General features: G+C 41.5%; 1 protein-coding gene across 3 annotated transcripts; it reads right to left on the reverse strand.

Moving 5' to 3' along the window:
* Positions 1–428: 428 nt before the first annotated feature.
* On the reverse strand, positions 429–27,884 carry SINHCAF (SIN3-HDAC complex associated factor). Of its 3 annotated transcripts, none has more exons than XM_010997613.3 (6): positions 27,696–27,884; positions 14,260–14,407; positions 12,621–12,720; positions 10,766–10,892; positions 5,622–5,772; positions 429–2,550 (listed from the first exon to the last, which is right to left on the reverse strand). In XM_010997613.3, the coding sequence occupies exons 2-6, from the start codon at positions 14,385–14,387 to the stop codon at positions 2,391–2,393; spliced, it is 666 nt and encodes a 221-aa protein (XP_010995915.1). In that variant the 5' UTR covers positions 14,388–14,407; positions 27,696–27,884; the 3' UTR covers positions 429–2,390. The 3 variants fall into 3 exon arrangements, with proteins under 3 accessions (XP_010995915.1, XP_031299705.1, XP_031299704.1); XM_031443845.2 differs by lacking the exon at positions 27,696–27,884 and adding an exon at positions 25,439–25,657; XM_031443844.2 differs by lacking the exon at positions 27,696–27,884 and adding an exon at positions 25,412–25,657.

The raw sequence follows: 27,884 nt of genomic DNA on the forward strand, positions 1-27,884 counted from the left end.
CGCGATTGCAGGGTCAGCTTCCCAGACACTTACAGCCACTCTGGTTTTCACTTTCAGTACAGTTCTCAGTAAATTCCATGAAGCAGTCAACACTTTATTATAAACCAAGCTTCGTGTTAGATGATTTTGCCAACTGTAAGTTAATGTAAATGTTCTGAGAACCTTTAAGGCAGGCTCGGCTAAGTTACGATGTATTAAATGTGTTTGTGATTTAACAATATTTTCAACTTGGTTTACTGGGATGGAACCCCACTGAGGAAGGCAGAGGAGGATCTGTATTTTAAAGACTGTATTTCTCAGTAAAGAGGGCTTCTCTCCTTCAGGGCTTGTCACGAGACTAAGGGCTTACACTGAGTATCTGTGAGCACCAAAAATATTACTTCTTCTTACCTAAGAACACCTTTCAAACAAAGCCACAAAACAGCTGCTTTTATTTTCTAATAAGACTAAATTTATTCAATACCCTAGTAAAAGTTTTGATTATAAGTATCCAACAGTATAAAAAGTACAAAACAGATTTGTAGATTTCTAATATATTAATACAAAGTGCATGACTACATACAGTACATCCTACAGGCAAAGAGAGGTGGAAAGGGGAAAAGAAGACTGTGGTTGAGGTCTAGTAATAAATAAATAAATACAGAAGTAGAGATGATCCATATTATAGTATATTCTACCACCAATACTGCAGCCAAAATGTACAAAAAAAAAAAAAAACCATTTCAAAATAACTCAGGAGGAAGATGCTAATTGGCTGGGATTCTTGTAATACACCTCAGAGTCTGTGGGAGCGCTGACCCAACTCACTGTGTCTGTGCATACGGCAGCTTGGAGTTTTGTTTTGTTTTGTTTTTTCCCAAAAGGAAGAAATATAAAATTTTAAGTTTAAATTAAGAACTATAAAACTATAGGGTGCCCAGAAAAAGTGGCTCACTCCTTATTGTCACGTATACGATCCAATCTTTCAAATCCAGTTTTTTTAAAAAAAAAAAAGCACTGAGTCGCATTATTATTACAAGGTAGGCGAACGATCCTCCCTCCCAGTGAGAAGTCTGAACTGGTGATCTGTTGTTCCTGAACTTGTAGAAAACAGGCAATGATAGTACTTTGGTTTGGGTTCAAGTAAGAGGCTTTTAATGACGATTTGAGAACTGAAGATGTATTTAGGATGTCTCATCTAACACCACAGTGTTCAGAAAGCCTGACTAATAGAATCCAAACCAAAACCGGCCCACTTAGCATTGACACACACCCCCTCTTCTTTTAGTAGAATTTTACTTTAATACAGAATGGAGGGAAAAAAAAAAAAAACACCCACCCAAACCCTAACTGGTCAAAACAAGTCAAACAACCATTCTACACAGATAAAACCTTCACAAAGGTCAACTGAAGTAATCCAGAGCTAAAACTGAATTGTGCAGATTTTCAATGAAGTCACCAGTCATGTAACACAAACAAAGTATTTACACACTTGCAAGCCCTCTAAGAGACATGCCCCAAGAAGCATTAACCTTTGTTTTTCCGTCTGTGCCATCCTGAAGACTTGCACATAAAATGTGTCAGATAATCTACCAGTTGTACTGAGTGCGTGTTCTCTACCACGTGGTAATGCTTTGGTACTATTCATGTAGGATTGCCTACCCTGAAGACTTGACGTCTCCCCCAAGAGGAACTTGGATTCTGCTTTAGAGGTTTCATATAAATTAAAATCTTTATCAGCTATCAATAATGGAGGGAGGTGACACAGGATGCAACATATACAGTCAAGTCTCCTCTGTGGACTTAGAAATTACTCCTGCAAGACATTTGCATCAGAGAGCTTAGTCTGCCCTGCTTCGTATTCAGTAGTACAGGCTTGAATCAACAGAACCTTGACAAGACCTTAACATTTCAAAATTATTAACAACTACCTCTAGGGGCAAGTCCATGTTACTGAGTTATGACAAATTGATTATAATGAAGGAAAGCAAGTGTAGCCAGCCATCTTAAAAAATGCCCCAACCACTGCTTCTCAATATAGAAAGACTAAAACTACATACGTTTATCATACAACAAATCCCATCTCTGTCCCCTGAAATTCCCCTAATTCCATTCATTAGAAGGGGATTTTAAAAAAGACTTAAAGAGCACTTTACAGCAGCATTCAGCTTTCCTATGAAATACTCAGCATCTTAAATATTATGTACACCTTCTTTTTTTTTCTTTCAGTAAGCTAGACACTGGCTTCAGAGTTTGTGGAACTGGAGGAAAAATAACCCACTCGAAACTATTCTAGAAATCGTCTTTTGGCAGAATAGCAGGGATCCAAGTTAAAAAATAGTAGGGTCATTCAGTTGCTTTGTTTTCCAAAATTTAAATCACTTTTTGTTCCCCTTCTACGTGAACCTCAGTCACCACTCCTGCGTGGAGATGGGCAGAGGCTCCGGCCCCGGCCCCGCCGGCTTCTCGGCGGCGGCCTTCTTATTACTGCAGCACGGCTTGAATAGGTGTGTGTCAATCAGGACCTCCCCAAAACGGCCTTTGTAGATGATGCCACAACAGATCTTCTGTCTGAAAGAAACAATGGAGACAGACCGAAAGAGATGAGTAACGCAGAGAAGTCGGAGTACCAAAAAATCTGCCCAGCACGACCAAAGGTTTCACTTCCACCATCTCGTCACATTCCAAGTGAAAGGGCGTCGCCCAGGCCATCTCGATCTCACACTGGAATCATTTCCAATAAATATGAAGGGGGAAGGAGGCACTCCGACACGGCAGTCAGTTTCAGAGGCTGCTCCCAAACTGTCAACTGTTTCCTCCAAAAATCACCAAATCTTGAAGAAAAACAGCCACCTGATACAGCTGATGGCTTTAATACTGGGCAGATGAAAAATATATCCACATATATCATCACTTGTACATGAAAGCATTTTAAAAATGACAACACAACCAATTACTCATGGGTCACACACTCTAGGGGGAAAGATTATTATTTCCTGTGAAGTCCCCCTGTAGAAACCTCTCTCCAGCCCCACCCCACCCCATCTCATTCTTGCCTCCTTAATTTTAATTTATCATTCCTTTCTTTATAGACATGCATGCATCTTTAAACATACTGCTCAGTTATCTCGTATATATACATACTCATAATCAAAATATATGAACACACATACATGGAATTGCACTGTACGCTGCAGTATTTTTGCTCAACAGTAACTGAGGTACATACGTATTGTTAGTGAGAGTTTTACTTCATTTTAACTTACATACAGTATCCCACTATGTGAACACACCACAATTCACCCACTCTCCTTCTGATGGGACAGTTTTTGCTTTTACAAACATCTCGTACACATCAGTGCACACGTCTATAGCTTTGTTCTGGGTTATGTTGCTGGGATATAGGAGTGGGAACACGAACAACTTGAAAACGCAAATTATGTGTCAATGTGGTTCCCGTCTATTTGCTGAAGGTTTTATTATAAACCTTAAAGGAAAGTTCAAATTTATTAAACAACTTTGATATACCACTAAGGCGACGGGCATCTTTCCCCTCCTTTAGAAATTGTCAAATTATATTAGTTACTTTTCTAATGCTTAAAACAATCTCACACCCCTAGAGTAAATCTAACCTGGTCATGACATACCGTTTCGGTATCAGAGTTACGTTAGCCTCATGGAACGCTTGGGGCCTATGCCCTTTTATCCACCATCTGGAAAAGCCAGCGCAAGATTAGATTTCTTTGTTTCTTCAACGTTTGGTAGGACCCGTCTGTCTAGGCCTGGGATTTTCTTGAGGGAACACTTCTGATGCCTGAATCCATTTCTTTATTAAGAGACTGTTCAGATTTTCTGTTTTTTTCTTGAGACAGTTTTGGTTAAAAACTCTTTTTTTAATGTATCTACTTCACCTATATGTTCAAATTTATTGGCATAATAATTTTATAATAATAAACATAAATAAATAAAAATAAATTTAAAAATAAATAATAAATAAATTAAAAACTGGCATAATAATGTTTATACTATCCCACAGTGGACCCTCCCTCGTCTTGTCCAAGATGCTGGCGGGTACCATCTCTTCTTCCTGACCTACTTCATAGCTACTACTAACTTTTTTGGTCAAGTCTTTTTCAAGAACCAACTCTTGGCTTTACTCATACTATCCATTCGTATTGTTTTCTACCTCATTTATTTCCACTCCTATCTTGAGGATTTCCTTGCTTTTATTTTTCTTTATATTGGATGCATATCTGTTCATTTCTTGTTCATCTTTCTGTTATAAGAAGCATTAAAGGTTAAGAACTTTTCTTCCATCTGCCTTTTTAACTTCATACCACATGTTTTGATTTGTTATATTTTTCAGTTGTTTTCTAGTTTGCAAGAATTCTCTAACTCATACCTTCTTCTTGGACTCATGGTTTCTTAATTTACAAATATATGGAGGTTTCCTACTATCATTTTATTTTGCTAGGTGTATTTTAAAATTCTCTTCCCTTCCCTTCTTCTCTGAAGTTTCACACTCTAATCTTTATTCTTTGAGTGATCACAGTTAATTAATCAAATTCTAAAGTTATTCAACACATTTTTTCTCAATAATGCAAAGGATGTTAGGACATTTTAACTCCTATCACTCTATTACTTTGACTTCTATGTTACTGTTGTCATGTAATTTTTTTAAACTTCCCAGAACTATTGTCATTTTAAGCAGTCAGTGTCTGTTTCAATTTACCTAAATATTTGCTACTTTCTTTATTTATCCTTCTCAGAATTTCAACCTTGGATCTCTTTTCTGCCTGTACAATTTTCGTTATTGAGTCAACTTGGTAGCAAACTCTCAGTATTTTTTTTCTAGTTGAAAAGTCCTATGCCTTTGTTTACAAAAGATATTTTTTGCTCTCTACATGTAATTCCAGGTTGAGTGTTATTATCTCTTGGCCACTGAAGATACTAACCTATTGCTTTCTGGCCTCCTTTATTTATGCTGAGAACTCTGCTTGTTTGTTGTTCCTTTGAAAATAGTGTCTTTATTTTCTCACTGCTTAAGATCTGTTTTATCTTTCATGTTCCACAGGTTCACTATGATGTGTCTATGGGTGAATTTCCATCATCCACAAGATAACTGCTTATTACCTTATTTTTAATTTGTGAGTCTTCCCAAATCTGTGAACTAGAAAATCCTTCATCACTTTCTTTTTAAATATTCTCTCTTTCCTAGTCTGTTATCTCTTTTTTGACTGGGGGGTGGGGGAGTTCCCACGTTCACTTAGCATTTGGCCTCTGATTATTCCTTATCAACTTGTCCATTTCTTAATGCCATTGTAAAAAATGCCATTTAAAAAATATATATATATTTCTAACCCTTTAACTTTTTCAGTGGGAGAGTTGTTCATAATGAATACCTACCCTGCTCAATTACAGGGAATTTAGGTTCCTTACTGGAGTTTTTATTTTAAATCAATTTTTAATAGGAAAAAACACACAAAATCCCAACTCTCAGCTCAACTCTTGCCTAATCCACCTCCAGCCACATATGCCACCAGCTGTTTGCCAAATGCCATTTAATTGCTAAGGAAGTGGGAAACCGTTGCCTATAATTAGGAAGGTTTGCTGGTTAGAGGGATATTTTCTGTTGCTCTTACCTTTTCCAGTATGTGAGATCTAAAAAGGAAAAAACGGGCGTTCTGTTCGAGCCGGACGCCATCTCTGTGTCCGAGCCGTCATCTGACTGGTTACTGTAGCAAGGAGACTGAGCTGGAGAAGCACTTGAGGTGGTACTGTGAGCATCAGAGTCTGCAATAAAGAGGAAACAAATTAAAACTCCGTCATATGCAACTGCAACTAAGCCTCAGCATAAAACGCTTTGAACGAGTTAGTAAAAAGGAAAAAAGAGAATTTATTTTCTATTCACTACTGACATTTAAAAACACGAAAGTGTTTCGAAAAGCAAGCGAGGGCTTCAGCTTCCAGAAGGAGACCTACTTTTCCCTATTCCTCCTGCTAATAGTGAGTACAACTAAAAATACGTACGGACACCACGCAAACAAAACTACAGACTCTGAGAGCTGGCAACACCAGGAAGCTCGACTTAAGGAAGGACGTGGGGGTGAGCGCCCTAGCTTTTACAGGTTTTCTTTGTACCCTGTAAATCCCCGTCTTGGAGATGAAAAAGCCAGCAACTCAGAAATGCCAACGGGTGCAAACGCACACACACAGCAAACAAAAGCCTGCTCTCTCTAGCCAAGGGGCCAGGGAAGGGACAGCCTAACAAGATAGGAAACCTTTATTAGATGATAACCACTCCACTCCAGCTGAACACCACAGAAAAACTGGGTCCCCACCCCCACTTACCCCAGCTAAGGCCAAGGGGCAGCCTAGATTTCCATCCTCCCAAGTGTGTTATGAGGCCCCCCGAACACCTCCACCAGGGTGGTGTCAGTGGAAGCCTGTTGAAGAGGCAGGGCTCTCACCATGGCCAGTCAGGAACCAGAGCACCCCCACACGTGGGAGCCTTAGCTCCCACCTACCGCCACCCAGCCGCAGTCAGGAGCTCCTCCCATGCAGATGCCAATGGACGCTGAGCCGGGAAGACTTTCAACACCACTGGCAGTAACAAGGTGGCACCCCTCCCCTACTCTCCCTCTTAAAAGGGTTCCCCAAAACAGCCAGTTTAAACAGACTCAGGGTCCCAAAACATAATTTTAAAATGTCTAGGTTTCAATTTTTTAAAAAATCACATCGTATCCAGAATCAGGAAGATCTCAAGACTGAATGGAAAGTCAAGTATATTGTTAAACGAAGATGACAGAGATGTAGCCATGACAAAAATGCTTCAATGAGCCATTATGAACAAGCTTGAAATAAGCTTGAATAATATCCTCAGTTAATAAAAAAAAAAAAAAAACAGCTATAAAAAAGAATCAAGGAACTGGAATCCAAACTGAAAATAATACAATAAATGAAATAAAAAGCTCAGTGGACAGACTCAGCAGCAGAATGGAGGAGACAGAGGAAATGGTCGGTGAGCTGGAAGCAAGAACAACAGAAGTTACCCAACCTGCGCAACACCAAGAAAACAAACGAACAGCGCCTTAGAGACCTGTGTGACTGTAACAAAAAAATCTACATTCATGTGACTGCAGTCCTGGAAGAAGAGGAGAAAGAGGGCGGAGGTGAAAAAGTACTCAAGGAAATATAATGGCTGAAAACTTGCCAAATTTGGCAAGAAACATAAACCTATATAGATTCAAGAAGCCAAGCAAACCCCAAACAGGATATACTCAAAGAAATCAATGCCAAGACACACTATAATTAAACTCCTGGAAACTAAAGACAAAGGAAAAAAAAATCTTGACAGCAACCAAAGGAAAAAAAAAAGACAAACCTTACCTATAAAGGGAAAACAATAGATTCTGATTTAATAAGAAATGCAGGCATTTCATCAGATACAGCTAAACATGGCTTAGTGTTTTTGCCCTCAGAAGACATCACAAAAGTTTACAAGCCAGAAGATGAATCTCTTGGTTGACAGTCACTGTGCTGTAAGGCTGTCATACTGCTGTTCCCAGCAACGGCAATGTGACAGGGACTGGGCCCACCACACGTCTGACCTTAAGCTAAAGACTCCCTCCCCGTTCCCACGACAGGTGGAGAGAGCAAGCCTTCAATTCAGAGAAGCAACCAAGTATTTATTAAGTACTTTCTAGACACCAAACCCGCTGTCCTGTCTCGCATGGGAAGAAACAGACTGAAGAAAGCTTTTTTGAACAGAGCTCATGAGTGTTTTCTATTAATAAAACTTCACGTCAAATAGCATTAAAGCTAAAATAATCTAAAACAAGGAAAGCACCATTCGTGTTATTATGTTCATTTCCTTCCAATATGCGAATAGCTTAACTTTATGAAAAAAACAACCAAATGAAATCCTCAAGAGTAGCAGTTCTTTAAAAGAATACGTCTACTGGGATGTTTAAAGCCTCCCCTTATACTCAGCAGCGACAGCAGTCAGCTCTGTGCTGCTGACGGAAATTCACTATCCTAGGAAGTAACTTAATATCTGTGACCCATTTGAAAGTGCACTTACCTGACCTGACCATTTCTACCTATAAAAATGGTAATTTTATATGGTGTAATCTAATACCTGGGAAACCATTAACTATATATAGAAACACAGTGGGAAAACACTCTTCTGGAATGTAGGTGTGGAAATTCTTCAAAGAACTGAAATTTTTTAAATCTTAAAACTTAGGTAGGAAGCACAAATGTACTGAATTCCTTTTTTGGAAAAATAATCTTTTCCCCTGAATCCTGTTCTGTAGTATATACAATATATGGATTTTTGCTAATACGTTAAAAAAAAATTAGGTAGGATTTGGAAAGGCACAAAGGCGTGGCTGGATAGTAGGGGTGATGAGCAAAGTTGTGGAATTAGAATACCCTGTATACACGAAGGCAACTGACTGCCTAAAATAGAGCCTCCAAAGATTTGCCAGGGATTTGCAACTTTATTCTATAGCAACCAGAAATCATTGCAGACTTTAGGAAGAAGAATGACAAAAAGAATGCCTAACATGGATATGGGAATTTATTTTTTTGTTTTGTCTTACAAAACCCCTTTTTACTTGGTTATCCTCATTTCTCTGGTTAGGAAATTGTGGTTAAATGTTAAGCCACACCAGGGTCACATACTTGTAAGCATCAAGAACTGTAACTCAAATCCAGGTCTTCAAGCCCTGGGTTCAGTGCCTTTCCAGTACACACCACACAGCAAAGAATGTCCCAGGAAGAGGAATACAGGTCAGGTATGCGCAGGATGCACGGAAGCAAATACATAACCAGAGGCAGGGAAAACATCTAGTGGGTGAGGTAAAATTCAAATATCTAAAAACTGCTATGCTGCACAAAGCAATTCACAAGGTACCTGGTAAAACTCTATTTTACTCTCAGTCTCCGAAACCCACTTATTTTCAGTCTTGAACCCCTCCACAACACAGCTTTATCACAAAAATCTAAAATTACATTGGACATACTATATTCCCTTAGGTAAGGCAAAAGCTAGTCAGGTATCACTTTCCCTATAATTAAAGGGAGGAGCTAAGAATATACATATGAATATCAATTCCTCTAACCCTCAAGTGATAGAAGAAAATTACTATTTCCCAAATGTTCATTAAAACATCTAGCGAGAACGAAGGATCGAATCAGTCTTTTTGTTTTTTCCCTCAGTGATAGCTTAAGAAAGAAAGATGTCTAATCAAAATACATTTGATGTTGCCTAAATATTTTACTCTAAGCGTATTAAAATATTTTAGCTGAAGACTAAATATATTACCAAAATAACTACGGACTGGTAACACCAAGAGCACAAAGTAGCAGACTTGGGAAGACTCTGGAGTCTGGGGTTGGTTACACTTCCCCAGAGAGCAGGACAGTATTGTAGAAAGAGCCTGGGGCTTTGAAGCTGGACAAACCCAAGGTCAAATTCATCTCTACCACTTACTAAGTGATCTGGGTCAAGGTTAAATCACTACTTTGCACTTCCTATCCTAACCTCTAAAACAGAAATCATGGGGGGTGGGGTATAACTCAGTGGTAGGTCACATGCCTAGCATGCATGAGGTCCTGGGTTCAATCCCCAGTACTTCCACTTGAGAGGTTAAAAAAAAAAAGTGAAAAAAAAAAAAGATAGTTAAAAACTAATGATAAGCAAATTAAAATTATTTATAAAAAAGGGAATCATTAAGGTAATTATCTATTTAAAGTGCTCAGTACATATGTTGGAACTGGTCAACCTGAGCCATGCTGGGGTCCTAGCTTGGCCAAGACCCTCTGTCTCAGCCCGAGAGGTTCTTTTTCAAATTGGATTCATACAGCCACTAACAAAACCAATGCTAAGCCTGGAACAGCACAAGCTTTATTTGATGGCCAAAGAATGGAGAAACCGGAACCTAGTTTGCAAATCAACTTGTCAGCCCAGTTTGGGGGGAGACACCAAATACACAGGAGGGTCGAGGTAAAAGGGAGGGCACTGGAAAGAGTGGGAGGAACATACATGAGTTATCTGAGAACAGGGGTGTGGTCTGGACCACAAAATCTGGCCTGACCTGAACCATAATTAGGTAGGCAAACCTGACTAGCTTATTTACAGTTAGTTGATTCCACCTATATGAATGCTCCTACATGTTTCCCGCAGAAATACTAATGTGTTTGATTCAATTGTGCTGCCTCAGACTCCCTCTGGAGGGTGATGCACATGTTACATAACATAGCACACAAATATAGCATTATATGCCGTGGATTTCCTTTTCAAAATCTAAATTCCCAAATACAGAAGTACCAGAACAGGCACCCTCCCCACAATGACTTCCTATAAGAGTAAATGAACTTGGTATTAATTTGTCATTCCTTTCCCATCCTATCACCCCCCTCACAACACACCAAGCCCCTTAAACCTGAAAGTCCTTAGACTGGCTTTACCACAACATGTGAGTTATGGTTTCTAAAGTTACTCTCCTGAAAAGAAAACCTGGGCTTTGGTCTTGGATTGTCCACTAAGCATTTATACACCTTTCGGCAGATCTTCAGGCCTCAATCTCCTTATGTATAAAAATCAAGTAAAGTGAAAAACGCATCTTCTACCAAGTTAACACTTTCTTCTACTCTTTTTTTTTTTTTAAAAAAAAGCAATTAAAAGAAAACATGATCCATACATAATACCACAGGCCATCCTCAGACAAAATAAAAACAAGACTATTCTTAAGTAACCACATTTCAACACCAAACTTACTGTGACGTTTAAATTCCTTCTGCAGTTTACTGATCTGGTTGCTTTTTATCCTGTTTCCAGATAGAGTCTTCACTTTCTTTGGTTTCAGTGTAGTCTTAAGACTGGGTCCTGCCCTTGCATCTACCACCTGGAAGAAAATACTGAATATTTAATACCACTTAAAAAATGACACCCCTGTATTCCCTTGGTTCAGACAAATGCTTACTTGAAGGAGCCAAATTGGAGAACCACAGTTTTCTACTCAGTGTTTGACAGCCCATGTGCAGTTTCAATCATCACATGGTATTAAAGAATAGTTTACCTAGGGTTTTTTTTCTCCTTTGAAGTAAGGAATAGCAGGTGTCTGCTAGACAAAAGCATGTATATAGCTTTACATACAAATGTAAAGGGGTGAAAATGACCCAAGGAGTTTAAAAAAAACCAAGCCTAACAACAGCCAACATGCGTACAAGAGTGATATTGTGTAGTTTACAAAAAGCTTTCAGGGAGGAGGGTGTAGCTCAAGTGGTAGAGCACATGCTTAGCACACACAAGGTCCTGGGTTCGATCCCCAGTGCCTCCTCTAAAAATAAGTAAACCTAACTACCTCCCCCACAACCAAAGGGAAAAAACAAAGCTTTCATGTACTTTTTGATTTCACTTTCACCACAAAGCAGTAAGGGGCTTTTTTGTTACTCCAGTTTTAGAGTAAAGGAAAACAAGAGTTATTAAACTATGCATTTTGCCCTATTTCACTAAGCTAGTAAATGGGCAAGGGTGGGCGGGGGAGGGGACCAGGTTTTCAGACCTGCGCTTTATGCTCTTTCTACTGCGCACCGTCATCCCTGAGCTCAGCTACGCGAGGACGATGGCCACTGGTCTAGCCCCGTGTGGTCCCAGTTCTCACGCATTCATTCACATTTACTATTTGCAGACTTCTACCCTTTAGTAAAATAGTGGACAACACCGTCAAAATCATTAACTTGAATCTTCTCCAGATAATCTTATTCATGAAAGAAAAACTCACATTTTTATAAATTAACAGACCCACAGAAACCTATCAGAGTAACGTCACTGTCACCAAAGCACAGTGTAAGTAAGGCTAGTCTAAGAAAAAAGGTGAAGAATAAATGTCTTCCTGCTTAAAAACAATTATTTTGTATAAATGTCATAATCTTTTGAAAGTCAGCGATTTGGAAAAATTAAATACTATGTAACAGTGTTGTTCTCATCATCGAAAATATTTTCTGAAGGTTTCTAGTGACTCTGTAAACTGAGATGCAAATAACACACATTCACGTATCGGTTTGATTTCGATTAGATTTAAATACAGAGCATTAACAATAGCTTCTATGTGAGTGATTACTATGTGTTATATATAATTATCTCATTCAGTTCTCACAACTGCTCTGTGAGATAGCTATTACCTTTGCATCTGCCCAATATATGTCACTCACCCAAAGTTCACAGCTAGTAAGTGATAAAGACAAGATCCAAATCCAGCTCCAACTGCAAATCTATGTGCTCATTAGTACCAACATGAGTTAGGATAAATGTTTATCCTAAGAGAGGAAAAAAGGAACCACATCTAATCACTCTAGGAATTTCTGGATTAAACCTAAAATGTGGAATGTATTCTGTGAATCTGCAAAACGGAGACATTGGATCCAGCCTCAGGGAAACGCCACGCCAAGCTATTTTGCTCCCAAACATGCCAAAATGTTAAGTGATTATATCTGAGAAGCAACTAGTGTTTTTCTTTATTCTTTTCAGACTTTTTCATCCTAGAACATATTATTTCCTAAATTAGGAGAGGAATTAATGTTACTTTAAATATAACAGAGGTACAACTGAGAAAGACAAAAGATGAACTCACATGATTCCAGTTTTTTTTTGATCCTGCGGGCAATTTCTTCCATCTTTTCACAAGCAGGACACAGGCATTACAGATGTCCCCTGAACGAGTCTCGTGTAACCTGAGAAGAAAGCAATCAAACCTTTATTAGTCTCCTTTACATTAAAGAATGCCTACAAATACATTTCTTTTAGAAAAAACTATCTATTTATAGTTTACAGACGTTATTCTAATCGCCCTGGGTGATGTAGCTCCATCGCTTCTGTAGTGTATTTCAGAAATATAACTAACTTTAGATTCAACGAACCAGTACCATGTGTTGCAATTTGCTCCTTTTAGAATAAAGAACTTTTTTTTAAATTAAACGATAATAAAACTTAAGACCAAGAGAAGATCCGGTCACCATGGTTTTAAACAACGCTGTCCAATTAATCTTTCTTGAAATGTGTAGATATTTCGTAAGCAATAAAATGTCACCCAAGTAAATGTGACATGATATTCTAGTTTCACAGCAAACAAAACCAGAGAGGCACTGTAATTTAAAAAAAAAAAAAAAAGACTATATCTGTAGAGGGGGGAAAAATCTATAATTCCCAAGGTATTTTTCAATTGTATTTCTGAGGAACTTTTCATTTACTACATTTTTCCTGTTTTATAAATACATATAAGAAAAATACTAATAACATTTATTATATATACAACTGGAAATAAAGACATTAAGAGAAAAATGTAACTTTAAAAGGAAAGGTTAGTAAAGACTCTTTGACAACCTTCAAAATAACTACAAATTCTAGGATTAACGATCAATAACAAATGTTCTAATAAGAAAAACAAAGTGTAAAATTAATTTCTAACATGGGAAATGGTTCAACATTAAGTATTTCATTTTAACCAAGTATTTCTTGGGAAAAAAATATTCCACTCTATTAAACAGAGGCTTACTGTCAGAAGATAAATAAAGAACAAAATTATAAAATAAAAGCTACTGTACCCTGACAAATTTAAGGGCAGAACATTGAGTCCTGTTAGTATCCTCAGGAGACTGGAGTGAAATATATTTCTATAATTTAGAAACACAATGCAAAGGACAGAGAGCTAACTAGCGGAAGACGTCTACTAGAAGAAATAAGGTTAAAATTTTTTTAAAAATCTCTTTGTACATCCTCAAGTTAAAAACAAAAGGATATGTTTGGTTTTAGCTTACAAGGGGCTTCACAATTAATTTGTATCTCCTCATTATCTGGAAAAAGGTAGGCTGTCAATACTGTTTGATTTGTTTTAAGAGCAAGTGCCTTGTAGATTAGAATATAAGTGATTTTTTAAAATATTTTATTGAGTTACAGTCATTTCACAATGTTGTGTCAAATTCCAGTGTAGAGCACAATTTTTCAGTTATACATGAACATACGTATATTCATTGTCACATTTTTTTTCGCTGTGAGCTACCACAAGATCTTGTATATATTTCCCTGTGCTACACAGTATAATCTTGTTTATCTTTTCTTCATATGCCTGTCAGTATCTACAAATTTTGAAATCCCAGAAGAACATCAGTGATTTTAATTACTAGCACACTGCTCTGATCGCTTTGCCTAGAAATCCTTCTGTACACTGTGATCTTTTCTACTCTACAGGTGGTACAAACATCAGGTGATCTTACCCAAAGCAGCTCTGGAAGTCCTTTTCATAGCGTTTACTGTCCGTGAACCGGGAACTGGACGACTTGGCTCTGCAGATGCAGCAGCCCTCTATACTTCGGTACATCTTTGGCTTGTGAAAACCAAACATCTTTCCTTCTCGGCAAGAGTCTGTAAAGCCAAGGGAATGGACACAGCTTTGCTGAGGGCTACAACCAGAAACTATTACAAGGGAACTCTCTGCTCCACCCCGCCCCCAGCAACTTGGTGTTAGACAGGAGGGCTCTGGGGAGGACCTCCTGCATCTGGGCTCTTGGCACCAGCTCACTTCACAAGGTCTCCCTGCTACCTCCTTCTACCCTCCCGGCAAACACTCATTCTCAAAATTGCAGGATGGAGGCTTTTTTTTTTAAGTTAACATTTTAAGCAGAAAATACAAACTCTTCCCCACTCCCCTATGAAATAATGGAATCTTAAATATCCTAAAATTTAAGCTAAGTCACCCCCTTTTATTTTGCACCTTTGCATTACCGTGATTCCCCTCTTGGAAAGTTTTAAGCATTTACCGCAGGACCACTATTTGATACTAAGCACACAAGAAGCTCAATACACATCAGCCTGCACTACTTTGCCCTGTGGGAAATTAGAGGGGATTTCTTCTGTGATAAATGGTAAGTCGTAAGCAGGCAATTTGGCCCTGAACTGAAACTACTGAAAGGAGGATGTAAAATTCACAAAAATCCAGGATTATGATTTAAGCATAATAACTTCATAAACCATGAAGACAAATTATGAAGGAGCTCACGCTGCCTGGCCGTCGGTCTGCCTTTCAGCTGTCAGAGGTAGCTGGAGCTCTTCCTTGAGGTGCTGTGCCTGACAGCAGTAACAGGAGGGGGCAGATGTTCAAGAAATGGAGAGCGAGAGAAACTGATTCTCATGATCAAAAAAAATCTCAACATCCAGCAAGGAAGGAAAAAACAGCTCTAGGGCTGGATGCAGCTAAAATGCAGCTGGAAGTACATATACAACTTAGAAGTAATTTAGACTATCCAAACCAAGGACCAACTTGACCAGAACATCTGGACTAAGAGGAGTGGGCAAAAGGCAACAGATACAGAAACTAAACTCCAAGGGACAAATTCGTATGTGTGTATGTAAGGGTCCAACTACGAACCGTAACAAAAGCATCACATAAAGCATCAATAAGAGAAAATTATTAGTTAGATTTGTACTCATCCTTTTAAAAGGCTTTTTAGAAATACACTCAATATATGCGTAGAACAAAAACTGCAGTATTTGTCTTTGGATGATCTCCTGCCTGACCTCATTCCATTCCAATTCCGGTTAGCCATCCCAGAGCAAGTATTTATGAAAGTGATTCAGAAAAATAACCAAATATCCAGGGTGTGTGTGTGTGTGTGTGTGTGTGTGTATAACTGACGGATTCTGAAATACAGAAGATTTTTAACTTGCTTTTAAAAAAAGTATTTTCTTAGCAAATAATTAGCTAAAGACTTTTAAGCTCTTTTAAATAGCGGTGATTGTTCATCAAGTGTTGTTTAACGCTTCTGTTGGTGAGGGAGGCAGGCAAAAGGGAGATGGGGCGGGGCAGAAGGCACTGACACAGCTCAACAGTTAAATCTAAACCAACAGTTACTTTAAGAATCGTTAAAGCAAGAAAAGAAAATAGTCTTAGTTGATGGTGTTGTTTTCATTAAATGACATTTTTGGGGAAGAAAAAAACGAGGAAGCTGCCCTATATATAGTAGGAAAAGGCCTAGCGGGGCCTGTGATACGAGGCAGTTGTTTTTTTTTCCAATCTAACAATAAACCTACATGAAAAATGAAAATTGCCTAAGTGGTCACGTGATGCTTGGGGGAAAACAGTGTCCAATGATACAGGCTCACAGAAAGTTTAAAAGAAGAAATGCTCAGAAAGTAGAAGTTCCTGCTTTCATTTGTGTATTCCTGTTTTGAGGCAGAAATGTAATATAACTCTTTCTACTCCTTACGCCAATCTGTGGGCCCTGCAAACTCCCCTAACACCCTCCCCATCACCATCAAGAAGGTCAAGAGTCCACAGTTCGTCTTAGAGTCGCCAGCTTCATCAACTGCTCTAGGAAACTCGGCCTCCCTTGAGGACGGACGAAGGAAGCACGCACGGCAAGAAAGGCCAGTTCATCCATTAACACACAGACCAAATCCTGTTGCAACAGACAGATTCCTATCTCCACGCTTACAATCCCCTTCTCCCCCAACAAATAAACATGCCAACAAAACTATCTAGAATTCAGATCATCCCCAAGATACGAACTGCCTTCACCCGAGGCTGGAATTGACCAAGAAGCCATGGTTCGTGTCAAGCTGTTCCAGAATACGAGGGCAAGAGCTAACACTGAGGTTTTCCCTTTTCATCGGCAGCTGTTGTGAATCCAGTGTTCACCTTCAGTGTGATTTCTCCGTCGTTGGTAGGGATCTCCACAAAACTCACCCAAGAAATAACACCCAAGAAACAATCCATTCTTGAGGGATGTTCTTCTTAGACACCAGGCAAAATACAACAGCCTGACGTCCTCTGCCTGACAATGTTTTACGTAGCTCTCTGATCTTTGTCCTGACAAAATTCTTCTGCCTACACATCTGAGAAGGATCCTTAAGTCCTAGGGGTCACCCTCTTCTGGGCAGTGCTAAACGCAGGGAGGAGGCATGACTCGTCCTGATGCAACACACAAGGCGCGCATGAGCCTTTTAATGGATGGTTACTTAATAAACCTATTAAATGTTTTCTGAGCTTATTCCTGCACTTGAGAGGCACCTGGGAATCTGCAGCAAATACACAGGGGTTTCATTCTGGGCTTTGTTTACAGCAACCCAGTTAAGCTGTGGTTGTTTTAACCATTTTGAGTTTTGGGGAGCCCCGAGATTAACTGAAAGTATTTTCACAAAATCTACAGATCCACTGTTTAAAAAAACAAAAACAAAAACAAAAACACAATCCTACTTAATCTCTGACAAAAGACCAAGAACACAAAATGGCTCTGAAACCAAGTTACTTTATGTATGTTGAGAAGATGTGGGCGGTGGAACATGGCACAATTTGATTTTAAGCTTGGGATTTCTGTTATTTCAACAAGCTGGGTGGTTCTTTACTTCTTCCCTATAAAAATACTGAATCACTGTGTTGTACAAAACTCATACAATAGTGAATCAACTATATTTCAATTTAGAAAATACTTCTTTCCTACTCCCATATTTCCGCAATGTTAAATAATTCCTCCAGAACAATCTATTTATTTTTATTTAATTATTTATTTTGACAGGATGTGGGGAAGGTAATTAGGTTTATTTATTTTTGGAGGAGGTACTGGGGATTGAAAGCAGGACCTTGTGCATGCTAAGCATGCGCTCTACCACTTGAGCTGTACCCTCCCCCCTAGAACAATCTATTTCATTTGTTCAAATTCTTTGTGATTGCTACATCTATTCTTATAGACATCACATCACTTAGCACTGTTTTAATAGGAGGAAGCTAATGCTGCTCCCTAATTGATGAACAGTTAGTTACACATGAGTGTGGACCCCAAACGCTCACACTTACCGCATGTTTGAAAAAAGCAGGGAAAAAAAATAGCTTTGAGATAAAGGCAAAAATCAGCAAAGACTTAACATGCTGATTAAAAACTGTCGTTTGTCTTCTAAAATTAGACAGTGGTGATGGTTGCAAAACTCTTTTAAGTTCTAAAAGCCACGAATTATATACACTTTAAAACAGTGAATTTTATGGCGTGTGAATCCTATCTCAATAGGCTTGTTGTTAAAAATAAAAATAGACTGGGTTGGGAGTTCTCCTGTCCTTATTCATCTTTGTCATCTCAGCATCTAGGATAGCACCAATCACACAATATGTGCTCAATAAATGTGTTGATTACACTTCTTTAAACAGCTGTCATTGGTATAGCCCTTCGTTGTATAAAGCACTTTCACTGACGTTTCTTTGTCTGCTGTCAGACAAACAGCCACAAATTTTTGTAACAGTTAAAGACAAATCAATCATGCTGAAAGTACTGTTCTGTCCAATTTGATCCCTCAAAGTTAAAAAGATTAAAGTTAATAACTAAGTCAGCAAAAGCCCTAAGAGAAGTAACTGTAATTACAGGAACAAAATTTGCATACACAGACAACAAAAAAGTGAATTTTTAAAATGCAACAATCAATTCTAAACATTTGTTTTGACTGATTTATTGGGGCTTCTTCTATTCCAAAGCTATAAATTTCATGTAAATTCAAGGATCGGTCAGTGAAAGGATGGGAGTGTTAACGTCTCAACTTTAGTGTTGAGACAAGGAGAGGGTAAAGTAACCACTGTATTTATCAAAAATATGAAAGGGCCAATTCTAATGTAATCTAATGAGATATATGAAGCCAAAGAGCAGGGGTGATGTCTTATTGCACTAATTCAACACACATAAAGCGTGCTTACCAAGTGCAATGTAATACAAATGGGAAAGAAATCTTCACAGCAATAGACAATACTAAAGAGATACTATTTAAGAAAAGTTTTCTGATAAATAATTCTAAGCTTAAAGATGATCTCTTCGTAATACCAAATACTTGATTTTCAAGATCCAACCAAGAAACAGTATGAGAAGAGAAATGCAAAATTTAGGGCTTTCAGTGCCCTTTTTAATACGGAATTAGAAGACAGTGGGATGAAGAACTTAATTCTGCAGAGTACTTTTTTTCTTGTATTTCAAATCTTTCAAGGCTGTGACTTAACATTTAAGAAAAGAGAGAGGGTTGTTATTATGATAAATGTAACATCTATCAGGGTTACCTTAGCTGCTATGCTTCGAAGGACACCAATAGTCCCCTCGATGTACTAACCTCCCCAGTTCCACCTTCTAGATCCCTTCTGGGTAGTAAAGGCTTTCTTACATTCAAAAATACCTTTCAAAACTCAAAATGTCACTGGATGGACTAGACAGAGGAAGACTGAGAGAGAAGTAAGTATGAAGTATGCCAAGAGTGATAAATCAGTTGTTACCTTCACAACTTGTGTGTGCCATCTTGGCAAGTGAAATTCTGATATGCACAAATCAGGGATACAATTTCTCAGATCAAAACACTCCGAAATTAGAGTGTTCTCAGTTTTCAACAGACCAAAACTCTATAGCTTCCAATCATCACTTTTTCTTTCTAAAAACAAATGTTCTAGACCTTTAAAAAAAAAAAAAAGATATTGGAAGCTACATAAATGTCTATGGATTATCAGGCTGGTTAAATTATTGTGTCTTCATACTACAGGACACCCCCTCAGCTCTTAAAAAGAATGCAGCAGATCTATATGTGCAGGGAGGAAACTGTCCAAGATAGCTTGTTCTGTGAAACAGCACACTGAGTAACAGTTACACAGTATCACCCCATAGTCTGTTTTTAAAATGAGACCTTAAATAACACAAACTGGCTTTTTAAAACAGATTTTTAAAAACTAGTAACTAGTAGTTGCCTCTGGGGGGTGCAAGAATGAAGGAAGCTTACTTTTAATTTATTCCCTTTTTTGGGGAGAGGTAATTAGGTTTATTTATTTATTATGGAGGTACTGGGAATTGAACCCAAGACCTCATGCATGCTGGGCTTGTGCCCTACCACTGAGCTATGCCTCCCCCTTACTTTACCCCTTTCTATATACTATTTTTTTTAATCAAGAGAACCACAACCCAAAACTTTAATTATCATCACATACCTTAACTAAAGAGGAATCTGAAAAAAACCCAGAGAGTTTACACTAACTTCCTCGAAGACACAGAGATGACGAGATACACACTAGGAAACACATCCCACAGGAGAGTACAGAATAGACTAATAAGATCAGAACAGACATGGAGCAGAATGGGAAGGAAACTGCAGAGGAGAGACAGGCAAAAGATTTGTAAAGTGGGAAGGAAGCAGTGGTAAACAAAGACAAAAGGAACCAAGCAAGCAAAGACAACTTTGAAGTAAAAGAGATGCATTCTTTAAAGCTGAACTTTAAATGGCAGGATGATGGGAAAGGAGGAGAAATAAACACGAGAAAACACTTGGTGATGAAAAGCTAGGAGCAGCGTCCAGCGCCTGTCGCTGGTAACGCCGCCCTCGACACCGCTTTCGTCGATGGTATGCTATCTGTAATCACCAGTTAAGGACAGGATCCAGCAAACACTAACAGTGTAACTGGAGCAACACTCTTCACAAAGGGTCACAGAGGACTGGGTGATTTGTGTTCGCCCGCTGCTAGGACACTTGTTTGCAGTATCCCCCACAAGAAGTCGTGTTTCTGCAGCGCAGCAGGAAAGCCAGGGAGCGATTAAAGTTACTAGCTCCTCTTACCTGCTTCTAGTGGATACCCACATCCCAGCACCCAAGGTTCTGCATTTACTTCATTTATTCACTTTTCAAAGTGAAATTTAAAAATTTAAACTTGCCCGAGAAAGGGGTGGTGTGGACTCCTACCTGTTTGCCTATAGCTTCTCCAGACATGGAACCAGCCTATGAGAAATTATGCGGTAAAAGTATTTATAACTGTGCCGCCTATGGGACCCACACTGAACCTAGGACTCCTCCTACAGGAAAGGGGTCAAACTCGGAAATAACTCTTCAGCTGAAATAGCACAGGTTAAAAATACAAATCACAAATCCAAGCCTCTGAGTTTAAGATAATGTAAAAAAAAAACAGTTAAGTCCTCCCATTTTGATAGTGTTAAAAAAAAAATGCTCGGTACCCCAATTCCAGATTAAGAATGATTCCAGTGGATGAGAGCCTTAAAGGTTGGGGAAATAGTATTTATCTGCTTTTAAGGGATGACTACCAGGTAATGTAACTATTGTGAGTGTGGTGAAAAAGACACTATAATGAGTCAAGTTGCAGTCTATTTCTGCTTCTGTCTTCACAACTGAATAGGAAGTCACTTCTAACTTTGTCTCTCTGTAATATTAGGGTGGAATCTCCCTTCTACTTGCCAGGGAGGCTGCAAAGCAAAAGTATGAAAATATCAGTGTGCATACCTCGTGTGTTTCCTTGAATTTATAAGACTTGCACATTCGAGAAACAGACACTGTTTGTCCCAAGACACACCCAACAAATTAAAATGAAGGGAGAAGCCTGATTTCTGAAGGTTTTCTTTTAAGACCAGGTCTGTGGGAAAAGAGGAACTTAGCACTTTCAGAGAGACTTTAAATTCATGAAACCAGACCATTATTCCTTTCTGGGAAGGTGTTCTCCCATTTTCCAGCTTGACAAAAATGTTAGGAAAGCAGGCACCTGGTCCAATCCAAACCTCCAGAGTGTCCCTTAAGCTCTCTGAAGCACCGTCCAAGGACTGGCAGCCCTAGATTTTACATGCCCTAAACTGACTCTGCGACCTTCTCTTCTAAAAATGCTCTTCCCGGTTCAACTATCTTTATTATTATCCATACAGTTCCACAAAAAATCTGGGCTCTCCCTTCTCATCCTCTGCATGGTCACCACCACGCCCACCATCAAGTCCTTAGGGAGTCTGCTTTTTCCGTCACTTCTCTGGTGTCACTTCTCTGGTTCGTGTCCCTTCCATCCCTGTTGCCTGTCTGTCCTTCATCATGGTGTCTGAACTCCAGTCAGAGCCTCATAACTGACTTCCTTGCATCCTTCAAACAGGTGGTTATCTTCTTAAAGTTCAAGTATTAACATCCCTTCCAAGATACCAACACTGGCTTCTGGGTAATATCTAAAACTCCTTTGCCAGACATTCAAAGCTCTTCCAGATCTGGTCCAGCCTACCAGCTGCTCTTAACTTAGAATTCTGATTATTTCAGGAGTGTCAAGCCAACGTTAATAACTAGCCACATCTCTACTTAAGCTGCTACTTCTGTCCAAGATGATTTCTCTTCCATCCCCTTAACGTGGGAAATTCTTTAAGAATTGTATCTTTTTACAAAACCTTTCCATACCTTTCGGAGAACACCTACCAAACACAAGATTTCAGGTACTTAACTGTTGCAAGGCAGGAACTAAGTTTTATATTACAACCAGGTGCTGACTGTACACAGTACACAGAACCAGATGGAACTTGCTAAGAGTGGGGTAGCCAAAGTAGAGGTGAACAGTAAGTCTATTTAAGGGCATGGAACAGAAGTGACGTCCCCAATAAGAATGTGTATTAAAAATCTGATGTTTCGAATGTCATTTTTCTCTTTAATGTTTAGCCCGTAGACTTTTGTAGGAAAAAAAATGTGAGTCTTAAACATTTCCAGGAAATGGGAACCAAATGAATTACTTTAATTAGGAAAGATTAATAGTAAACAAGTCAATGCTTTCATAACAATTGGCAGAAAAAAAAATATCCCTTGATGAATTTAAGCAGGCACGTGGGGAGGAAGAGATTAGGAGAATAGCATGGGGAGAAATGAATCTCAAAATGAGAGCTATTTAAACTCGGCATACATTAACATCAACCAAATTAAAATAACATTGAGCCAGATCAAATTTATAGTAGGTGGAAACAACTAAATATGAAGCTAGAAATGAATTATTTTAGTTCAACTGCAACTTTTGTACTTGAATATGTAATAGCAAATGTGCCTGTGACTTCTGTATTTCTAGTACAAAAAACTTCCCTCCCTTGAAAATAAACTCCTTTGTTTGCAATTAAGTTACATTTCCAGAATATCCACAATACAGAAAACCTCAGTTGCAGATTCAATTATAAGAGAAATTGAAGAACCAAAAGATAACAGTATTTTCAATTCAGAACCCCCAAGAGTCAAAAGCGAAGTGTGGCAAATCCAGGGCACTCTTGTGAGCAAGAGAAATCAGGGGAAAAATGGGCATTTTCTAGATTTCCACAGCACTTTTTGATGTCAGGTGGTTGAATGAGAATTGGATAAGCAAACAGGAATTGAAGGCCGTGTCTTCCCAGAACCATTAGTTTCTGAAGGTGGGGAAGGGGACCAAAAACACTCATTCTTTCCACTCACCATTTACTAAATATTTCCTCCAGCGAGAAAACTGACCCAGGCCTCAGTTTTGTCTTCTGTAAAATGTCTACTTCCCAAAGTTGTGAGACAACAGCAGCCAGTACGTATCAAGCACATTACTTGCTTATTTACATCCTCTATGAACTAGGTATTTTTGTGGCTATTTGGCAGGTGAGAAAATTGGACCACAAAGCTAATGACTTACTGAAGATGATCACAGCTTTGGATCCTAGGCATTTCAACCCCACAGACCTCTGAACAACTAACCTAGTGCCTCAACAAGTATGTTCCCTTCCTTCTCAGCCGATTATATTACTAGCATCACTTAAGGAAAAAAAAAGAAAATGTCATATTTTTAAAGCAACCTATTATATGCCTGGTATGGTAAATTAATTTGTCTTTGTAATGACTTATGAAGTTGGTTTAGATTTCAAATAAGCTTATTCCTTCCCCAATGAAATGGGGAAAACCATTCTCAAATTGATTTTCTGACATAAATCTGTCTGTGTTTGAGCCCCATGAGCCCAGTTTTCCCAGGACCTGATTACAATTCTGGGGGAAAAAAATGGATCATCCAGGTTCCACATCTACAGAATTAATAATGCTGTGCGACAGCAGCCCTGAGACCCACCAAGGTTCTAGAATATAAAATATACTACCTATGGCACTTTTATCTCCAAACTTCTGCAAAAGTCATGCAAAAAGGAAAGGCAGCGGAGACCTGTCTGTGTGTCCCACTCTCAACTCTACCTGGATAAACCGAATCTCCACTACATATATCATCTGATCTTTAAAACAAAACCATTAAGCTCTATATATTTTATTTGAAATTTTCCAGGATACTGAAGTCCTAGCTGTAACTCAGCTATCAAATACTACTTAAGAAAAACAACTCAAAGAATCTCCCAGTGTATTTGCAAAGCATCTCATATGCATTTTAAATACATGATCCAGAGAAATAACTGCCCAAAGGGAAGCCATAAAGTTATTAAACCCAAAGTTTCTCATTCTCTTGAAAAGTTCTTTCTGTTCCACTTCAGAAATGTACTGTTACTAATATTGGTAGCCTTTAGACATTTGTAATTTGGTCAACCAAAACTTAGGAAAAATTGTTTATTTAAAAACAAAAGAATGAAAGCACAAAACTGATTTCAATTTGTATGGATTTTTTTGGTTTGTGTGGGCGTGGCATCTAAGGATATTATTTTTCGGTAATGACCACTTTTAGATTCCAACCCTTAAACATGATCCAAATGCAGGAGAAATCAGGAAAGAAGCAATGGACGTGGTGCTGCTTATCGAATGTCTAGACTGCAGGCAAACCCCAAATACCAAAGAAGCACCCATGTGTCAAACCAGCATAATTTCTGAGCTATGCCTGGGGCCACATACCGAAAAAAAAAAAGTTAGCTTGAAAAGAAAATCTAAGAGGGGTAACCAGAAGGTCAACCCCAGTTCACAGGAACTCTGAAGCAGCTAGCAGGGCTAGCTAGCCCTTACCCTGTCATCCTCCTGAGCAGCTTCCTCCCCAGCCCCCAGAGAAAATCTCCAAGAAAGGCCTAACTCCTATGTGCTAGCTTCTTCAACGTCGTCCAGCGATAAGGCAGTGAACACTGGGCAAGCGTTACCTCCAGGAACAAGCAAGATCCCCCTTCCCCAAGTCATTATATAAATACTTTAAATGCCACCAGGCTTTTCTGCAACTCCACCAGAAACTAACTCGCACAATTTAATTTAGATTGAGCAACTAACTAACGGGGTCGGTTTTGCAACGTACAAATTATTAAAAGGCTTTTCGAGTCCGGCAAACCCCAGTTCAAAAACAGGTGCTTTCAGAGTACGTTTAATGACAAGGTCAAATTCTTTTTTTTTTTAATTATTAGAAGAAAAATGGGGGTTGGGGGGCTTCTTAATCTTTCTTAGGACAACGTGAGTGAGGAGTGCGTGGGGGAAGGAGTGCTGGGGTGAAACTATCTCGCACAGGGTCCACGTCCGGCTAAACAGTCATTCCTGGGCTTCCGAGTGCCTGCAGTAATCGAAGGTTAGAGGGAGAAAATAAAAACAAAGAAACCCACTAGGGTCAGAGTTGCGAGAACAAACTCTGCACCGCCCTACCCACCCACCCCCAACAAGCCACCCTCCCACCAAAACAGCCCTCGCCCCTCCCGGCCCCCCTCCCACACGTACACACACAAAGAAAAGGGCTGCACGCACGGTTCGCCCACGGTCCTCACTTCCCTTTGTAGGACAACGGGAGCCCCGAAACTTCCCCGCGGTGGTTTTTCGGGTGTCGTCGGGGCCGGGGCCCCTCGAGCGCGCGGGCCGCGGCTCGGCGGCGGGGGAGGGGCGCTCGTCGGTTTCCCCGAAAGCAGCAGAACGCCTCCCCGTCCCGCCCGGTCCTCCGCGGCCGCCCCAGGCGGCGCTCCCCCCTCGGGCACGCGGCGGCGGCGGCGGCGGCCGAGGTGCCCGGGCGGCAGACAGAACTACTCCCCGGGGCCGCGGCCGGGGGCGGGAGGAAAGTTCCCGCGGAGGGCTGCCCGCCCGGGCGAGGGCGGCGAGAGCGGAGCGCGTCCCTCGCCGCCGCCGCCTCCCTCACCTGCGCCGGAACAACGGCCCCTCGCCCGCCCACCCGGCCGGCCCGGCGCCTCCCGCAGGCCGCGCCTCCCGCACGCCGCGCTGCCGGGGCTTGTTCCTCCTCATGGCTTTGCCCTGACGTAATTCAAACATGGCAACAGTTCGACTTCAAAGGCGGATCCACAGACCTCCCAGACGCAGGCTCCGGCCCCGGGGAGCGGGCCGAGCGGCCGCGGCCGCGCTCTCCGGGGCCCTCGGCGTCGCGGCACCCGGCGCCCCGGCTCCAGCGCCCTGGGCCCCGACTGCCGCTCCTCGGTCGCCCGCCGCGCGGAAGCACGCCGCCTCCCCGCGCACCGGCTCCGCTCCGCGCACAAGTAGCGCCGCCAAAGTTTCCCCGCGAGGGGCCGAGGGACAAAAGCCCCTCCCGAAACTCGCTCGAACTTCGGGGGGCGCGGCCCGCACGGCCCTCCGCCCGGCGGCCGCCCCCAGCGCCGGCCCGGCCCGCACCCGCACATGCAGCTCTTTGTTTTCTGTCCAGCCGGGCGCTGCCTACGTGCAGCATCGGGGACGTGGGGTTGTTGCTCAGGGGGAGACACTTGACGATCGCCCATGGGAAGGGTCGGGACCCGCGCCCCGAGAGTCCAGAGCCGGCCCTGCAGTCCTCCCCTAGCAGCAGGCCTGTTTAATCAAAGTTTTGCAATGTCCTTGATGAGAAACGCCCGGATTCCCCGCCCCGCACCGGCCGAGAGTTGGCGACTTTCACTCTGCTTTTTAAACTGGCAAGACGCCATCATCAAGTCACATTGTCCTGCCGGCCGGCCCCGACAGCCCGCATCTCCCGGCTGACCGCGATCCAGACGCTCAGCCGGACCTCCAACCCAACCCGGGTCGCGGCCCCAGCACGTGGTCTGTCACGCTCGGCACAAAAAGCAGTGCCCTCCCGAGTTCGCGCATTCGGCCGCAGACAACGCCGCCGCCTCCATCCCCAAGTCAACTTGGCTCCGACTGGCCATCTTAAGCCGCACACGGCCGCCCTCGAGAGCGCCGCGGCGCCCACATCTCCGCTACAGGTGAACAAATTGCGAACCAAACTTGAGGCTCCACAGGACCCCCCCCTCGCCGCCCCGGACGCCCGCGCTGCCTGGGCGCGGCCCGGGAGAGGCGTCTGCGAGCCGGGGCGGCTGCCGAGCGGCCGCGTGTTGCTCATTGTCGCATCCGCATCCCTCCGGAGTTGGGCGGACAACGCCACCCGCGTGCACCCCGGCCACGCCGGCACCGACCCCAAAAGCCGATTTAAACCCCCTCGGCCCGCCGGCTCGCAAGGAGACGGCAACTTAGTTTTCGAGCGAGGGGCGTTCATTGTCCACCCTTATCACAACACGCGCGAGGGGCCGCAAGAAACTAAACCACGAGGTCCAACAACGGCGCCCGGCCCCTCCCGGGCGCGCGCCCACGCGGGTGCACCGACCCGGGGCCCCTCCGCAGTCGCCAGCGAGTCGTTTTCTCTCGGGCCTTTCGGCCACCGGGCTCCTTTTCGCCAGAGAACACTGCGGCTGAGAAAAGTCATTGTCACCTTCAGCGTGGGTCCTTCAACTCCGGCGACTCCTCACTGCTCTCACTTCCCCCTCCCCAAGACTTTCGGTTTGCCTGAAATCCCCTCCCCAATTAAGAAGGACACACTCAACAACCGGATACAAAAGAATCTGGGGTCTGAAGACCACGAAAACAGCGCTCCCAGCAATGCCATCTCCAAGACAAAACTTCCTGTGTGTGTGTGTATAAACGTGTGAGTGTGTCTGTGGAACGGCTGGGGGAGGTGAAAAGAGAAAAAAAGCCGCTCTGAAATCAAAGCCTCGTGAGACAGTTTTGCACCACCGTAAGGGCCAGGGTCACTCACCTTCCAAAAGTAGCCGTTCCACGCGCAGTAACGTCCCCGAGGTGCGGAGTGCACGCCAAGCCAACCCCCCCTCTCCAGTCGCTCCCTCCGCCTCAACTGCCTTGTCTAGAAAGATTGTCTCCTATAGTTCTGCAGTTGCTACCGCAGGCGGGGAAGGTGTAGATTCCGCTTTCCCTCTGCGCACGCGCG

This window comes from Camelus dromedarius, chromosome 25 (genome assembly GCF_036321535.1).
Source record: "Camelus dromedarius isolate mCamDro1 chromosome 25, mCamDro1.pat, whole genome shotgun sequence".
Taxonomy (NCBI): domain Eukaryota; kingdom Metazoa; phylum Chordata; class Mammalia; order Artiodactyla; family Camelidae; genus Camelus; species Camelus dromedarius.

Bases quoted from the DNA above. Each gene is read 5' to 3' on its own strand.
- SINHCAF (XM_010997613.3), bottom strand. From the start codon at position 14,387: ATGTTTGGTTTTCACAAGCCAAAGATGTACCGAAGTATAGAGGGCTGC. The intron at 12,721-14,259 runs GTAAGATCACCT...CTTTCTTCTCAG, and splicing joins GACTTCCAGAGCTGCTTTGG to GTTACACGAGACTCGTTCAG. The intron at 5,773-10,765 runs GTAAGTTTGGTG...TCTTTATTGCAG, and splicing joins GAAGGAATTTAAACGTCACA to ACTCTGATGCTCACAGTACC.